Here is a 17,565-nt window from a genome sequence, read left to right as displayed (position 1 = left end):
TAACTTCCATTTCAATTCTGTCTTTCTAGCACTAAACACCGGGTTTAGCATTTAGCGCCCCTGGTGGCAGTGAGTTCCTCTTCGTATATAACTTTCTGGCGCTAAACGCCAGGCTTGGCGTTTAGCGTCCCACAAGACATAGGCTTGGCACGAATCTCGAGGCACATGGCGCTAAACGCCAAGTCTGCGTTTAGTGCCAGCTTGGCAGAATGGTTGCACATGTCCCAAAACCCTTGGGTGCTAAACGCCAGATACGGTGTTTAGCGCTAGCTTAGCAGATTCTAAATTCTTCTTTTTTCTTGTAAACGAATTCTGCTAAACCGATTTAAACTTCACCTGAAATAATCAAAATAATAGAACGACTCAAAATAGTACCCAAACAGGTTTCAAACACTTGAATCTCAATAAAATTCACTAATTTCATATCTAAAATAACAAGAAAATAAGAAAAAGATGCTCACCCATCATCCCCTGCTTAGGCCAAGAAGCTTTCAATTCGAAACAAAACATATGCATCATTTTAGTAATTAAAATAGAAAATTAATGAAAACTAAGAATCAACTAAAAATCAAAGGAAACAATGGTTGGGTTGCTTCCCAACAAGTACTCTTTTAATGTTGATGGTAATCGGTGGCTAAGAGAAGGGGGTTGAATCTTAGTCCCTTTTTGCTGTGTGTAACTTTTTGCCTTTTAAGATAGCTTTAGGAGATATTTTTGCTTTTTATCTCATAACAAGTCAAGATATGTATCATTTTGTGGCCTTGGAAAGCATTCTATCATTCTTTGTTCTTGATATTCCCAATCACAATCAAGATAGTAACATGAATTATTTTGTGGTGATGAAAAATATCTCATGCAATTTGATAGACCAAAGGGTGATGTAAACTCCATTCTTTCTTCAAAATGCTCTGTATCAAACACAATCACCAAGATTAAAAAAATTAGAATCCTCCTTTGTCACAATTGAGGGAACTCCTTAGCGAGGAAATATAGAAAGCACCTACGACAAGCTATCCAATGAGGAGAAAAATATATGACGTCTACTTTTTGTTTGCTCTACAAATGAATGAGGAAGATCATAATATTATGAGTCATTTATAGGTTAATTTTTTATTATTTTTTGATGTTTTTGAATTTATTTACAAAAAGATAATAATATAAATCACACGCAGTATGATCAAACTGCAATTGGGTGTTGAAGCTTTTTAAGATTTTATTCTTTTTCAAGTTTGATTGATTTTGTTAACATAGCCTTAAATTATGCAGAGGTCAAGACTACCTTTAATCTACTTGAGCTCTACACTCTCTATCTACACAAACCCCAACCACTTTTGAAGGCGGAAGAAGGGCCTTAGCATTTAACTAAATACATAATTGAAATTAAACTTTCAAAAAAAAAGAGAGAAATTACAAAGCAATTTCAAATGTAAGGATTAATGTGAGATGAATAATCACGAATTCCTGCTCCTTCCCATCCCATCCACTCTTCCCACAGGTCCCAATCTGGATCATTCATTCCCCTCATTGCTTCGTCGATGCCTGCATCATCATCGCATGCTTCGTACATTTCCATTTCTATTTCATTGGATTCTCCTCTCAAATTGGACATTACAACCTGCATTCCACATAAGTCACATGGAAACCCCAATTAGATCCGAAATTCTGCTACAACCTATGTGACCCACGAAAGTTATGGCAATTAGCAATTCCAATCTCAGCATTTTTATTCAAATCAATCATACCAAAGAGGTCATATTTTGACTTAGCATCACCGTCATAAGCATTATCAATATTAAATTCATGCATTACAAAAGCAATAAGCTCAGCAAGAAAACTCACATCATAAGCCTGGTTGATTTGGTGAAACTGCACCCCGCATTCGCTCCCTCTGCATACATCTGGATGGTACTGAAACACAACAAAAGACCAAATATATTAATTAATTAAGAATTATCAAATGTTTCAATCGATTGTGTTACATTTATAATTGTCAAAATTGAACCGATAATTGAACTGGTCAGATTACTGGTTTATTAGTTCATTAGTTCAACCGATGAGTTACTGGTTGAACCAATCTTATGTAAATAAAAAATATAAAATAGTTAAAAATCTAAAATTAAAATTTAAAATAAATATATCTTCACTAATATCGGGTTATATTAAATAAGTATATAAAATTTTAGTATTTTTCTATAATATATAATGTCTAAAAAAATTATTGTACGTTTTTACTTTTTACTATATAATTAATAATTAGCATTTGAAATAATAAGGAACAATATAATTTAGTGGCAAGGAGAGCATGTAGGCATAAAGAAGACCCAGATTCAAATCACAACTTCATCAATTTTAGAATTTTCTCTCGAACGGTTCGGTTGTATCGGTTTTTACCAATTTTGGGTGGATTTCACCGATTTTGACCGGTTTTATCAGCTTTGACCGATTCTTATCCTTAAGTGGTTCGAAGATTGGACCGGATTGGTTAAAAGTTTAATTCGTTAATTTTTCAGTCGAGCCGGCCGGTTTGGTCCGGTTCTATGGTTACACTTCCAATCGATTGAATTTTGAAAAAACACATATTGTCATATAACGGATCAAAGGATAAAAAACTCATTGATTCGCATTGTCAAAATATTTTTGGAGGTCACAATTAATGGAATATATATTTTGTTGTTATTTTTATTTCTAAGTGTTAATAAACATGATAGATGAATAATAAAATAATAATTTATAAAATAAAGGATAGATTTTATAATATATATAAAAGATTAATTTGTAATTAAAATTAAATAAGGACTATTTAGTAATTATTAAAAAACTTAAAAAATATATTTTATTACTAAGAACATTTAATAGTCCAAAAGTTATGGGATCGTCGAATTCTTTACTAACCTTCATAACTAGTTTTTTGGGTTAGTTTATTAGTTAGTCACTTGATAAATAATTTTGGTTGCTTGTTATGTGGCATTATCACATTAGAACCTTTTTTCAATGTTCATTTGGGCACAAATTACCAAAAAAAAAAAACAAAATCTTGTCCCACTAGATGGGGTCAGAGAGACAGTTTATATGTAGATTTCGTTTGACCACCTCATAAATAATTTTTCTAAGTCTTTCTCTGTCTTTCACCCTTTGTCTATCTTCCATTTTATCCACCCTCCTGACTGGGTGCTCTGTCGGTCTTCTTCTCACATGTCTAAACCACCTGAGACGCGATTCTACCATCTTTTCTATAATAGGTCTACTCCAACTCTCTCTCTCTCTCTTATATCTTCATTCCTTATTCTATCCAATCGCGTATGACCACTCATCCATCTCAACATCTTCATCTCTGCCACACTTAACTTATGTTCGTGCTCTCCTTTGGCCGCCCAACACTCTGTACCATAAAGCATAGCCGGTCTGATAGCAGTGCGATAGAATTTATCTTTAAGTTTTAAATGCACTTTTTTGTCACATATAAAACCAGACGCACTCTATCATTTTGACCAGCCCGCTTAGATCCTATAATTTACATCTTATTCAATCTCTCCATTATCCTGTATGATGCACCCAAGATACTTAAAACTTTTAACTTTTTGTAGGATGTTTTCTCCAATCTTCAGCTTTACATTAGGGTTTTTCCTTTGCTAGCCGAACTTACATTCCATATATTCCGTATTTCTATGGCTTATGCACAGGCTATACACTTCTAGAGCTTTTCTCTATAAATCCAACTTCTTATTTAGGTCTTCTCTTGACTCTTCCATAAGGACGATATCATCGGCAAAAAGCATGCACCATATCACAGACTCTTGGATATGTTCTATGAGTACTTCCAAGACTAATATAAAAAGGTATAAACTTAAGGATGATCCCTGGTGTAATCTTATACCAATAGGAAATTTCTCCATCACACCACCTTGAGTCTTCACACTAGTTGTAACTCCATCATACATGTCTTCAATTGCACAAATATATGCAATCTTTACTCTCTTCCTTTTCAAAACCTTCCATAAGACCTCCCTTGGCACCCTATCATACGCTTTTTTCTAAATCAATAAACACCATACATAGATCCCTTTTATTACTACGATACATCTCCATCATCCTTCTTAATAGGTATATAGCTTCAATAGTAGATCTGTCTAGCATAAAATCAAATTGGTTCTCTGTTACTTGTGTCTCTTGCTCAGCATTCATTCTATCACTATTTTCCAAACTTCATGGTATGGTTCATGAGCTTAATCCTTCTATAGTTTTCGAAATTCTGTATATTTTCCTTATTCTTATAGATAGATACAAATGTGCTCTTTTTCCACTCATCTGACATTTTCTTTGACCTTAAAATCTCATTAAAAAACTTGATTGACCAACTGATGCCTTTCTCTCCAAGGCCCTTCCAAACTTCGATTGAAATATTATCGGGTCCTATTGCCCTGCCATTTTTCATCTGCTTTAGAGCCTTTTTTTTTACTTCGAAGTCTCGAATCCTTGGATAGTAGTCGAAGTTTTTATCTTCTTTCCTCATGCATAACCGACCAAGACTCGAAAGAGTCTTCTGTCCTTCATTAAATAATTCGTAGAAGTAGGTCTTCCACCTTTCATTGATCTTCTCATCTTGAGCCAAAACCTCTCCATCTTTATCCTTTATGCAGTTAACCTGATCCAAGTATCTTGTTCTTCTTTCACGGCTTTTTGCAATTCTATATATACATTTTTCTCCTTCCTTCGTGCCTAAAGACTGGTAGAGACCATCATATGCTCTTATTCTTGCTTCGCTTACAACCACTTTTGTCTCCTTCTTAGCTGCCTTATATTTTTTCTAATTAACTGCATTGTGGCACAAAAATCACTCTTTAAAGCACTTTCTTTTAGCCTTTATCTTTTTTTGTACACTCGTATTCCACCACTAGGACTTCTTGTCTCTTAGTCCTATCCCTCTAGATTCACCAAAACTTTTTTTGCTGTTCTTCTAATAACTTCTGCCATCTCCCTTTACATCTCCTCCGTACTTTCATTCCCTTTCCACTTTGCCTCTTCTCCTACCCGTCTTAGGAAGCTTCTTTGTTCCTCACCTTTTATTCGCCACCACCCCATCATTGGGTTTTTTGTATGATGTATTTTCCTCAACTTTTGCTGAACACAAAAATCCATGACGAGCATCCTATGTTGTGTTGTTAAACTCTCTCCAAGAATAATTTTACAATTAATGCAAAATTTTTGGTCGACTCTCCTCAACAAGAAGAAGTCCATTTGAGAGCTTGTCATGCCACTCTTATAGGTTATAAGATGTCCGTCTCTCTTTTTAAAACATATATTTGCGATGAGAAGGTCAAAGGTTGAGGAAAAGTCTTAAATAATTTTACCCTCAATATTGACTATCCCGAAACCATGGATTCCGTGAATACTTCCATTTCTAGTCACTTCTCTTCCAACATGGCCATTTAAATCTCCTCCTAAGAAAATCTTATTTTCCGAAGGTATGTCTTGGACTAAACTCTCTAGATCCTCCCAAAACCTTATCTTGTGTTGCTCGTCCAAACCACTTGCGCTGCATAGGTGCTAATCACATGAAAAGTATCTCTTTCCACCATAAGTTTGATAGAGATGATTCGATCACCCACCCTCTTGACATCCACTACGTCCTTCTTCCACTGCTTATCCACGAAAATACCTACCCCATTCCTATTATTCACCTTTCTTGTATACCAAAATTTGAATCTGAAGGTATCCAACTGCTAGCCTTCGCGTCGACCCATTTTATTTTTTGTAGGCACATGATGTTAATTTTTCTCCTTCTCATGGTATCTACCACCCCCATGAATTTTTCCGTTAGGGCATATCCCAAATCTCAACATTCTGTCGCTCTGACCTTTACCTTTACCTTTTTCTTTTTAAACTAGCTTATTTACCCTCGTCCATTCACGAAAACGCGGGAATTCGTGCTCATTTAACACTACACCCGGGCACTGATACAACAGCTCTTGCTCATTTGACACTGTACGCGAGCCATACAGTGTGTTGCTTTCAGGCAACAACCTAGCTTTAGTGCAATAACATCTTTAATCCATGTCATAAAGATTTGACTAATAAGTTTTTATGTTGACCGTCAAAAGTCTGACAACTCTCCTCTTTTATTCGGGTTTGGAACTAATTATGTACTGTAGATGTAGCATAAACAGAATTTCATTTGGGCACAAATTAATTTGTTAAAATAGATTTATCTTATAATTTTTTTAGCATATTTGAGGAAAAAGATTAATAATCAAAGTAAAATCACCATTTTTATTGTTTGAAAAGTTGCAATTTTCATTTAACACATTCTTTTTATAATTCCAAAAAAGAAAAAAAAGTCTTTAGAGCGCAATAATTTTTCATTTACACATCTCAACCTAATTTTCTTTACTTCTTAAAATAAATAATATTGGAAAAAACTATAATCTTGTTTAAGGAAGCTCATGCAACGAATTCAAACACATGTTGAGTTTTTCCATTCAATAAATAAATGTCACATGTCGTAACACGTTTATACATTTTTGTAGAGTTAATATTTAAAGTGGTTCATGAACTTATATTGGCAATCGAGTCTTAAAGTCATCTCTAAACTTATATTGACCCCAATGTTGTCTCTGAATTTAACAAAAGTGACTTACAGTCGTCCCTTAAACATTTTTCGAAAAATATTCTTTAACGGCATGATGACGGACGGAGAGATGCCACGGTGGATAGGTAACAACTATATGACGTGACTGTTATCGCTATTTAACTCAATTTAGTCCCTAAAGTGGTTTATAACCCTAATGTCCAATTTGAGTTCTAATTTGAGTTCCAGATAGTTGTGTTCCACCATTAGAAGTCACCTTCTTTCTTCTTCTCTGCTCTCCATCTTCTTCTCCACCGCATCTCCTCCAACCAAAGCAGTATAATCAAATAGGATGAACTCAAATGACATCCATGCAAATCTAATTTAGCCTCCGATGAATCACACAAGAATCCAGTAATTCCTTACCTATCATAGGCTCCCCTCCTTCCAATCTAACATTGAACTTCTCCATCGACAGTGGCAACTCATTTAGTTTCGCCATCATTTTCGTGATTTTCGGGCAAGAGTTTGATACAGAATTGTAGGTTCTGATTGAGAATGAGATGCTTGAGCTTCTCGTCTTCTTAAGCCAGAAAATCATTTTCATGTGCTCACCATGAGTGCCAAAAATTGAAAGAACCATATTGGCGCAAACAGTATCAACACTACAAGAAAAAATAATATTTGTAACAAAAAAATTTTACAAAAAATCGAAATTTTGTAACAAAAAAAGGGGCCGTTGCAGTATGTCCCATTACAAAAAAATTTTGTAACAAAAAACGGAACTGTTACAATTCAAAGTGATATTTTGTAATAAATTTTCTGATACAAAAAACCAGAAGTTGATACAAAAGTGGTAACAAATTTTGATCTTCAAGGTATTTTTGGTGACAATCTATTTTTTCTATCATAAAATTTTATTACAAAATGTAACTTGATTTTGTAACATTTTTTTCTTTAGTTACAAAAGTAAAATAATTATTTTGTAACAATTTTTTTAAATACAAATTACATGCATAATTTATTTTTTTAATACAAATTGCATGCATAATTTACTAAATTATTTTTTTAATTAACTAATATTTAACTATTTTACTAAACAAGTCTACATTTATATAATATGTAAACATACGTAATTCAAACATGCCTCATTTAGCTAAAATTGTTTTAAAACAAAATAACATTAGTGAGTACATTGAACCAAAAGTTAAAAGTTTTAACATAGATTAGTGTCTCTATGAATCAAAATATTCTTGAGCCCTCAAGGTAGCATGTGGTCACCATTTCAGCATTCCTGTAAATAAGAAAAACCAAAACAAAAAGTTAGGTGTATAGTCAAAAGTTCCTTAAGTTCAAAAAGTTTCTAAATTTTCAAAACAAGCAAGTTTGTATGCACTTCTCAATAATTCAAAATGCCAAAACAAGTGATACACATGTATGTGTAGAGCACATAATCAAGTAAATATCAATCACAAGTAAGTGACATAAATTAAAACAATTTGGTATTGACTAAGTTAGAAACATAAAGAAACATGTAAGCCCAAGAAAATTCAAACATCAAATTCCAATGAAGCATAAAAGTCATAAGGTTGAGACAAGACTTGAAAAATTCATGCCCTATGTGACTTAAGGTAAGTTAGGCATGAATAAAATAAATCAAATTAGGCACATAGGTAAAAAGAAATCTTCAATCTTGTGAGAGCATGCGAAAGAGGCTCTTCTTTTAAAAGAATTTCGAGTTCGTGGTCAATTTGAAAATTCACTTGAACTATTCAATGCATAGGAGTAATTTAGTATGAAAAAAATGGTAAAGAATGTTAAAGAAGCGAAGGACCTAAACTGAAGAGGCAGCAAAGACACCTCCATCAGTGACTCCATAGACAGCGCGAAGCTCAGTGGTGGTCACGGCAGCTTCCGGCGAGCCCAGCAACGACCGTAGCAGCGGTGGTGGCCTCCGTCATTCTTCTTCGCGTGTCTCTCTGTCTCATTCTACTTCTCAACAGCGACAATGCGGGGCAGCGGCGAAGGCGCAAAGAACACCCCTCCTCCTCTTCTTCGCGGCTGGGACGAGGTCTCCGGTGGCAGCGGCGGCATTGGAGACTTCAGTGGCAAACGAAATGGCCTTCTCCTCATCTCTTCGTCGCGTCTCCTTCCTCTGTCTCTCTTTCTCTCGCGCACCGTTGCCTTCTTTATGGTGGAACTCAACAGAGACGGTGGCGACCTCAACCACGGCGGCTTGGCCGCGACGAAGGCGGCCCCCTTCCTCCCTCGTTTCCCTCGCGCTCTTTGCCCTCTTTTCCTTCCTCTTCTCCATTCTTCTGATTTCTCCCTTCTCCCTCTTTGTCTTTGAGTGTGCGTGTGTTAATGAATTTAGGACACAAATTAGAGATTTTGTGTATTAGGGTTAGAATTAGAAATTTTCATAATAATTTTATAAAATATTTAAAATAAAATAATAATTTAAAATTTAAATATGATATTGTAAAGATTATTTTTAAAAAGTATAAAATTTTATTTATCAATAAATCAATGTATTCAAATAATTATTTTTAATTTAAATTATAAAGTAAACATACTAATCATATTTTATAAAATATGGTTTAAATCCAAGAATATCAATTATTCAGATTATGTGATATAATTTTTCATTATCTTTCTATTACCAAAACTGTAACTTCTTTTTGTATAAAACAATTAATTGTGATAAAAATTGTATATAAACATTAGTTAACTTAATAAAAGTATTTATGAAAATCAATTTAATCATTCTTAATAAATTAATCTCTAAGAGCTCAACTAATAAAATAAACCATAATTTATTCATAATAGAAATTACCTAAATTAAATTATATAATACTTCTATTACTAAATTTTATTTTCAAATCATATGAGAATATAAAATCTTAAATAAATATAATAAATTATAAATTATTCATTATGTTAATTTTTAAAAATTTGAATTCTTATATTTAATATGTTAAAATAAAATTTTTATTAGTTACAAAAAATTTTTGAATTTTGTGACAAATAAATAACTTGTAACAAAAATATTGTATTTTGTGACAAATTAATTTTTTGTTACAAAATATTTAGAGTTTTTGAAACAAATATATATTTTGTTACAAAATATTTTGAATTTTTGTAACAATATAATCTTTTGTTACAAAATATTATAACATTTTGCAACAAAACAACAATTCGATATAAAAACCAACATAATTTGTAACAAAAAAATCACGTCGTTACAAAATATTGAAATGTTTTGTAACAAATTTTTTTGTTGTTACAAAATATTCTTATTTTGTAACAATAACTAAATATTGTTACAAAAAAACATAATTTGTAACAATTTTAAATTTGATACAAATTTTTTGTTACAAATGCTCTATTTTCTTGTAGTGCAATCTCAAAGCCACCTCTCTTCATTTGATTCACAACTCTCTGCAAATCATGGAACAACTCCAACCTCCCATAACCATACATAATGGACTTCAACTCAAAAGCTGAAGGGTCAATCCCTCTACCATTGTCTCTCAAATTCTCGGCTTCACGAGGCCTATCCATTGCACACAAATCACTAACCATATATCAAAAATCCTGCATTTTATGTAAACAGAGGGAGAACTACGAAGAAGCTGGTTCAGGTAACAATAAGCAATATCAAAATGGCAAAACCTTTCTGTAAACCTCACTTGGAGTGTGACTCAAGCAACTTACAGTAGAAAAGAGCAAGCTTTCTATTTCAAGATTGGAGTTTGGAAGTGGCCTCAAAGACCAGAACTTCAGCTTCCTCAGAACGACCCAATTGATCAAGAAGCGCTATAAGGTCAGAAACAATGGCAAGGTTCCAAGTGAACTAGAGAGCTTAGGCGATACATGAATAAAGCTGTAAAATTTAGGGAAATTAAAAGATGGGAAAAGAAGAAAAGGGCTTAGGGTTTACGGCACTTACAGGGAGAGCGAGAGAAGAGAGGTGAGTAAAGGAGGAGGAAGGAGATAGAAAAAGAGAGAGAGAGTGGATGGAGCAACCGATTTGGGAGAAACATTAACAAATCGGTGTTTCTATGCTATTTGGGCAACAAATAAAAAACAACATCGTTTTGGAAGTCCGGTGTGGCTTCCGTCAATCCAAGTCATCTTTCCGTTACCGAAAAATACTTTAGGGACTATCGTGAGTCACTTTTGTTAAATTCAGGGACAATATTGGGGCCAATATAAGTTTAGGGACAACCTTGAGGTTCGATTACAAATTTAGGGACCACTTTAAATATTAACTCTTTTTATTTTAATTTTCTTTTTTCATTGGATTGAAACTTAAAAGCTAAAAGATGATATTACATAATATATATGTTTTTTAATCTACCTAATGCCAAAAGATGATATCACATAACATGTTTTTTATCTATCTACCTACCTTTCAAATCATATATAATGAATATGAATTAAAATATATGAATTCTTGCATTTTATTTCAGCAGGTCATTCCAAATAGGTTGATCAAACAATCTTTCAACCCTTTTAAAGAACAACACTCTTCTTATTGAACTATAACACAAGGAGAATCAAAGAAAAGAAAAAAAGCATTAGAAGTGAAAGGTAACTTGAAGCACAAGTAACAAGAGGCAGAGGAGGCTACAAAATTCCATCCATCATTTAGTTGTAAGGGGTTGATAGAGCTTTCTCTAATAAATGGATGGTGGAAACATTAGTCTTAAAGGACAAAGCCATAACTCTGTCATCAATGGTAGCAGAGGTGTTAAATAAGTTATTGGGAACTAATATAAGGCCAGGACTAGCACTACCCAAAGAAGAAATAGAGAAAGCAGGGTTTTCGGTATCTTCATTTAGTTGAAAGTGGATAAGTCCTTTTGGGAACACAAACATGTCCCCAGTTTGAAGTCTACTAGTGTAAAGTTTGTTATTTGTGTCTACAAATCCAACTAGAAGACTCCCTTGAACAACAAGGAGCAGCTCCGACGCGCGAGGGTGCACGTGCGGGGGGCTAACGTCCCCCGGACGGAATCCAAGGAGAATGGTGGACACACTCAGCCCATCCAAGGCTGGGAATTCATCCTTGCTTGCCCTCAAATACTGAAAATATGAGGGCGAACCGGTTTGTCCAACCCATTCGCGCATGCCGGTGAAGGTGAAGAAGCTCCCGTTAATAGGGACACCGGCCGGGGCTATGAAGTCACCAAGGATATCTGGATCACCACATATTGATGTTTGCACCATGGCAAATACACAAACCATCAATGAAACAATTTTGAAGCTAGTGAACAACATTGTTATATATATAACTGGATGATGAAGTGCTTGGTGTGATCAACACTTATTTATAGTGGTTTTGTAATTTTGTTTGTATCCATAGTTTTTCTGTATGATAACAACGACTATGAAGAATTGAAGATTACGAAGTAAAATTCCATTCACAATAATGCGGCTGTTTTTGTTGTGGCATGTGTAGGATTGTTTCCTTATTATAAAATTGTTGAATTTGGATTATGCATGCAATTTAACAGCTCCATTATTGCTTCGATGTGAAGTTTAACTCAAAATCGATACAATTAGGAAATGTTTTACAAAACTTAATGCTTGTTCTTACATGTAATTTTAGAATGTTAACAAGAATTGGTCTGCAGGACCTTACCACTATAAGAGGGAATATCATTTGCTCTGTTCTTTGTTGTTCTCACTATATTATTCCAAACTTTAACTAAAATTATTTTATGAAATGATTGAAATATAATTAATGGACAAAAAAATATTTTTAAATTTTATATTTTTAAAAAATCTTTAAAAAAAATATTACTCAAAAGGAATTTTTTTTAACAAGCTCATTGAAACAGTATGCAAGTGCTAGAAATAAATGTCCTAAACACATTTGAGTAATTAGTAATTACATTTAGATTTTACCATATCTACTGTAATTCCATTTTCAAGTCAGAATAAAAAAAGAAAAATGATGTTTGTATTATTTTGTATATATATTTTTTTATATTTTTATGTGGTATAAAAAATAAATTTGTTATCAATCAATGTTATAACAAAAGTAAATAATGCGAAAAAAAAGTATACGAAAAAGATATGTATAAAAAGAAATGAGAAAGTAGGAATACTTAGGTTACGTAGTCATAGCATGCAATCCTCATCACGAAACCTATAAAGCACCCACATTTTGTTGAGTCGTCCCGTTCGCATATCGGACACATTTTGAACACGACATTTATTGATATTTGTCTGATATGCATGTCTGTTGTGTTTAACCGTATCTTAATAAAAAATAAAAAAATTTTCGGATACATTTCGACACACCTAAATCTTATCACATGTTAGCGTGTCCAGTCTTATTCTTAATATATATTCTTAAAATGAGTTTAGAAATAATATATATCATTATTTATTAAAACAAAAAATATTTTAAATACTTTTATATAGTTAAAAGAAGACATTAAAAATAATTAAAAAATTATTTTATATTTTAATACCAATAAAATATGAAAATATCATCAAAAATTTATTTAAAAACTACTTTATATTTTATATATATGTCGTGTTCTCGTCTCTATAAGATTTTAAAATCCGTGTATCCGTGTATCATGTGTTATGTCGTGTCATGTATCCCTGTCAGTGTCCGTGCATCATAAAATTGAACTATTTAATTAGGTAAAAATTAGGTAAATCTATTAAATTATCATAAAATCAAAATACTACATTATTATTCAATAATAATTGAATTATGTGTATTTCCGTTGTCTTATAAGATTTTAAAATTGTGTCCCGTATCCGTGTGTATCATAGCACGAAACTAATTAATGCTTGTTTTCATCATTATCATTTATTGTTTTTTCTATCTTCTTTTGTATTTCTCTATTTTATTATTTTTTTAGTAGATTGTTAGTTAGAAAAAGTGTGCGTTAATTTTCTAATAAAACTGTTGTGAATAGACAGTGAAATGAGATTGTAATAAATTGATTATTTACTAAAAAAAACATATTATAAAGAATTTAACCTAATTCAATTCCAGTATAAAATTTAAAATTAATGCTCACCATGAAAGACAAGATTTTTTTTTTATTACTATATAATTCGAATATCCAAAGTACAATAAACCATAACATTAGGAGAAAGAAAAGAAAAAATAATAGGAGATAACTTGAAGCACACGTAACACAAAAGCATAAAAGATTATAAAGGATGTCATAAAGTTTCTCTCAATTGTATGGCGTTGACAAAGCTTTCTTCAAGACTTGAATAGTGAAAACGTTTGTCTTAAAGGACAAAGACAAAACTCTGTCATCAATGGTAGCTGAGGTGTTGAACAAGTTGTTAGGAACTAATATAAGGCCAGGACTGGCACTACCCAATGAAGATACAGAAATAGCATGGTTCTTAGGGTCTTCATTGAGTTGGAAGTGGATTAGTCCTTTTGGGAATACAAACATATCCCCAGTTTGAAGCTTCTGAGTGAAGAGCTTATTGTTTGTGTCCACAAATCCAACTACAAGGCTTCCCTCAACAACGAAGAGTAGCTCCGACGCGCGAGGGTGGATGTGCGGTGGACTAACGTCTCCCGGACGGAATCCAAGGATAATAGTTGCCACACTCAGTCCATCAAGAGCCGCAAATTCTTCCTTGCTCGCCCTCAGATACGTGAAATATGAGGGCGGAGCAGATTGTTGCACGAACGCGCGCATACCAGTGTAGGTGAAATATTTCCCATCAATAGGGAATCCGTCTGGAGCTATGAAATCACTCGGGATATCTGGATCACCTGCCATTGTAGTTTGTACAATGACAGATGCAGATATCACGAGTGAGAGAATTTTAACAATAGTAGAAGAAGACATTGTTATATGATTATAGCTTCAATGAAACTTAATTGTTGCTAGAGGCTAATTAAGAAGAGGTGATTGCATGAAGTGTGGTTTTATGTGTGATAACAACTAGGGAGAATACAAAGTAAATTGTATTGACTATGCGGCTGTTTTTGTTGTGACTGCTTCATCAAAACTGAATGGTTGATTGAATAGCACATAAATGGAATAGGATATTCAAAATCGATAGGATTTGTGAATGTTTCATATAACTTACTACTTGTTTTTATATGTCCTTTTAGAATATGCCATCAAGCATTGGTCTGCTGGGAAAATAATCTGATCTGTTCTGTTTTGTTATTGTCTTCCGACATTTGATTAAATTATATTGATTTCAGTTATGAAATGGATAAGAGACTCTAAATTTTATGATAAAAAATTAAACATGAAGGATAGAACATTATTCTTGTAACATTACAGCTATTATATTCGAAAATATTATACATCTTGGGCCAGAAGTAATACCCAAATCAATTCTTAAAGAATGTTTTATTGAACACTTTAATGGGGACCTCATTTGGGATATGAAGTTAGTGAGGATATCTGGATCACCAGCCATTGTTGTTTGCACAATAGCAAATGTAATTATCATCAATAATGAGAGAACTTTAGAGTTAATTGAATCAGACATTGTTATAATTATAATCAAGATGATGATATGAAATGATTGGTGTTAGGGACACATTTATCTGTGTAATTGCAGGCCATTTGTATGATAACAACTATGAAAGTGCTTTTCAATTTTATGATCCTCTTAATTTCTCAGGAAAAGTAAAGTACTTAATATTATTATATTCAAGCTTCATAGTATTTTGGGCTGTTTTTGCAACTTCTGCTTGTCATGAAATGTCCTTTTGGCGATCCAGGATCCTAAGCCCATGTGGGAAAAGAATTTACACTGTTTTAGTGTTTTTCTTTTGTTACTCTATTCCAAGATTTAATAAAGGGACACTCTACTATACAGATTAAAGTTGTATAGAGAGAGTATAAATTTTTTTATAATTATTTTTTATTATTTTATTGGTGTTCAAAATGTGGCTTTCTCAATCTCTCTTTCATCCTATAAAAAAAAATTGTAAAGTTACAGTTTTACCATATAATTCACTTTTAAGTACATCAAATATCTATTATCTATTATCTATTATATTATATAAAAATCGGATGTCAACACTTAATGATGGAGCTGACGTAGCATGCTCTGGAGAGCGTTTCCCGATTTAATTATTTTAACTCATTCAATACAATTTATTACCATGACTTAATTATATTAGCTAATTGATTTGATTAGATATTTAAATATTAATAACCAAGTTGGGTTGGTCTAGTGGTTAGCTCACTAGTCCGCTTAAGCAAGTGTCGGGGGTTCGAATCCCGCCTTGTGCATGCAGCAACCCATTGGCCAGCGGCAAACCCTTAAATGGAGCTCAGTACCGCGGCGGATTAGTCCTTGGCCTGCCGGGCTGGGAGATACCGTGGGAAACCAAAAAAAAAAGATATTTAAATATTAATATAATTTATTATAATATATATTACTTAATTAAATTTACTACATTAATTGTAATTTGTTATATTAGTTAATTAATTTATTCGTTTATAAAGTCTGAAATAAAATAAATAATTTATTGTTTATTCTAATTAAATTCATTAAATTTAATTATACATTATATACGAATTAATAATAATTTGTAAATCACTTTATATTATATATGTATTAACAAAATATTATATATGTCTTAATGTGTTAATTAAATATTATATACGCACAGAAAAATAAATACAAAGATGATTTATATAATATTAATAATATTATATTAGCACGGTGATTTTTTTATACTATTGATAATGATAATATTATTATATAATATTATATAAACTTTCCAATATTAGTATAAAAAATTGGAAAATTGTAAAACCCGGTTAATTAACGGCTAATTAGCCTATAAATGAGAATTTATTCTAGAAAGCCCAAAATGTGATTTTTGTGGCTAAATATGATAGAGGAGATTGAGACGAGAATTTCTTGGTACAGAATTTTATAGGTAAATTTTATACAAGATTAAGTTATTTTTTATTTTTTTATTTGTTTTATCTATGTTACTTTATTTAATTTTAAGTAGCGTCATATTTACAATTACCGCCTGTATGATATTTTATAAAATATGAAAATCAATTTTTTTATAATTTAAATATCAATGTTTGAATAGAAGAACTTAACAGACTCACAATGAGAGAGAGAGCAAAATTTACTTAGAGAAAAGAAACTTGCATGAGAATGGTGGCGACGGGCTTAACAACGACAGTAACGGGATGTGCAGCGATGATGACATAAGCTGTGAACAGTGACGGACCCAGAAAAATTTAGTAATGGAGACAAAAATATAATAAAATTTAGGTATAGATATGTTTTTTGTTTCCCACGATATTCAACAAGTTAAGGACTAATTCGTCATGAATTTGAATTCCATTTAAGAATCTACAATTGGCCGGCAACGAGTTGCTATTCATACGAGACAGAATTCAAACCCTCAATACTTATTTAAACAGACGACTAAGTCGATCACTTGATCAATCTAAATTGGTTTAGATATATTCAAAATTTAAAATTAGAACTATCTAATACATATTGATAAGAACTAAAAATATACACACAATCATTATTATAATATTTAAAATAATAATAAAATAATTTCATACGCATAATATAATATTTAAAATAACAAAAAAATATTTATAAGGACTTTTTTTATTTTTAACATGATTAAATATTATTTTTTATATATATTTTTAAACAATTATTTTACTTAATTGTCAAATCTACTTATTATAATTTTTATAGTATAAATAAATTTTTTAACCAAAATAATTACAGTATATTAATACATAGATAATATATTTTTTATCTTAAACAATTTTTAAAAAATCACTAATAATTTAAGTTGTATTTAATTAAAAAATTGTTTTAATTTAATTATTAATTAATTAACTAATATAATATAATTAATTATCACTAATTTTTGAGTGTATTTATTTATTTTTCATACTAAATCAAATTTAACAATATAATTATTATGTGTTAAGTTTAACAAAATATTTTTTAACATAAAATACAAAAAACTATTTATA

The 17,565-nt window shown here is 31.8% G+C and overlaps 3 protein-coding genes across 3 annotated transcripts; all 3 read right to left on the bottom strand.

Annotated features, from left to right (window-relative positions):
• Positions 1 to 1,296: 1,296 nt before the first annotated feature.
• Positions 1,297 to 7,067, bottom strand: LOC127741237 (chaperone protein dnaJ 8, chloroplastic-like). Its single transcript, XM_052253319.1, has 4 exons — positions 6,992 to 7,067; positions 5,895 to 6,025; positions 1,840 to 1,908; positions 1,297 to 1,615 (listed from the first exon to the last, which is right to left on the bottom strand). The coding sequence occupies exons 1-4, from the start codon at positions 7,065 to 7,067 to the stop codon at positions 1,421 to 1,423; spliced, it is 471 nt and encodes a 156-aa protein (XP_052109279.1). The 3' UTR covers positions 1,297 to 1,420.
• Positions 7,068 to 11,218: 4,151 nt separating this feature from the next.
• LOC107461770 (putative germin-like protein 9-2) lies at positions 11,219 to 11,851 on the bottom strand. Its single transcript, XM_016080331.3, has one exon. It carries the CDS (start codon positions 11,849 to 11,851, stop codon positions 11,219 to 11,221), a length of 633 nt encoding a protein of 210 aa, XP_015935817.1.
• A 1,928-nt stretch (positions 11,852 to 13,779) lies between these two features.
• Positions 13,780 to 14,487, bottom strand: LOC107461771 (germin-like protein 9-3). The gene has a single exon (XM_016080332.3). The coding sequence runs from the start codon at positions 14,413 to 14,415 to the stop codon at positions 13,780 to 13,782; it is 636 nt and encodes a 211-aa protein (XP_015935818.1). The 5' UTR covers positions 14,416 to 14,487.
• Between the last annotated feature and the right edge of the window lie 3,078 nt (positions 14,488 to 17,565).

Source organism: Arachis duranensis, chromosome 8 (assembly GCF_000817695.3).
Source record: "Arachis duranensis cultivar V14167 chromosome 8, aradu.V14167.gnm2.J7QH, whole genome shotgun sequence".
Taxonomy (NCBI): domain Eukaryota; kingdom Viridiplantae; phylum Streptophyta; class Magnoliopsida; order Fabales; family Fabaceae; genus Arachis; species Arachis duranensis.
The sequence above is the reverse complement of the archived record's forward strand: the minus strand, read 5'-3'. Positions and strand labels throughout refer to the sequence as shown.

Bases quoted from the DNA above. Each gene is read 5' to 3' on its own strand.
- LOC127741237 (XM_052253319.1), bottom strand. From the start codon at position 7,067: ATGGCGAAACTAAATGAGTTGCCACTGTCGATGGAGAAGTTCAATGTT. The intron at 1,909-5,894 runs GTAAATAAGCTA...GTTGTGTTTCAG, and splicing joins GTTTTCGTGAATGGACGAGG to TACCATCCAGATGTATGCAG. The intron at 1,616-1,839 runs GTGAGTTTTCTT...TGTGGAATGCAG, and splicing joins AAATCAACCAGGCTTATGAT to GTTGTAATGTCCAATTTGAG.
- LOC107461770 (XM_016080331.3), bottom strand. From the start codon at position 11,851: ATGTTGTTCACTAGCTTCAAAATTGTTTCATTGATGGTTTGTGTATTT.
- LOC107461771 (XM_016080332.3), bottom strand. From the start codon at position 14,415: ATGTCTTCTTCTACTATTGTTAAAATTCTCTCACTCGTGATATCTGCA.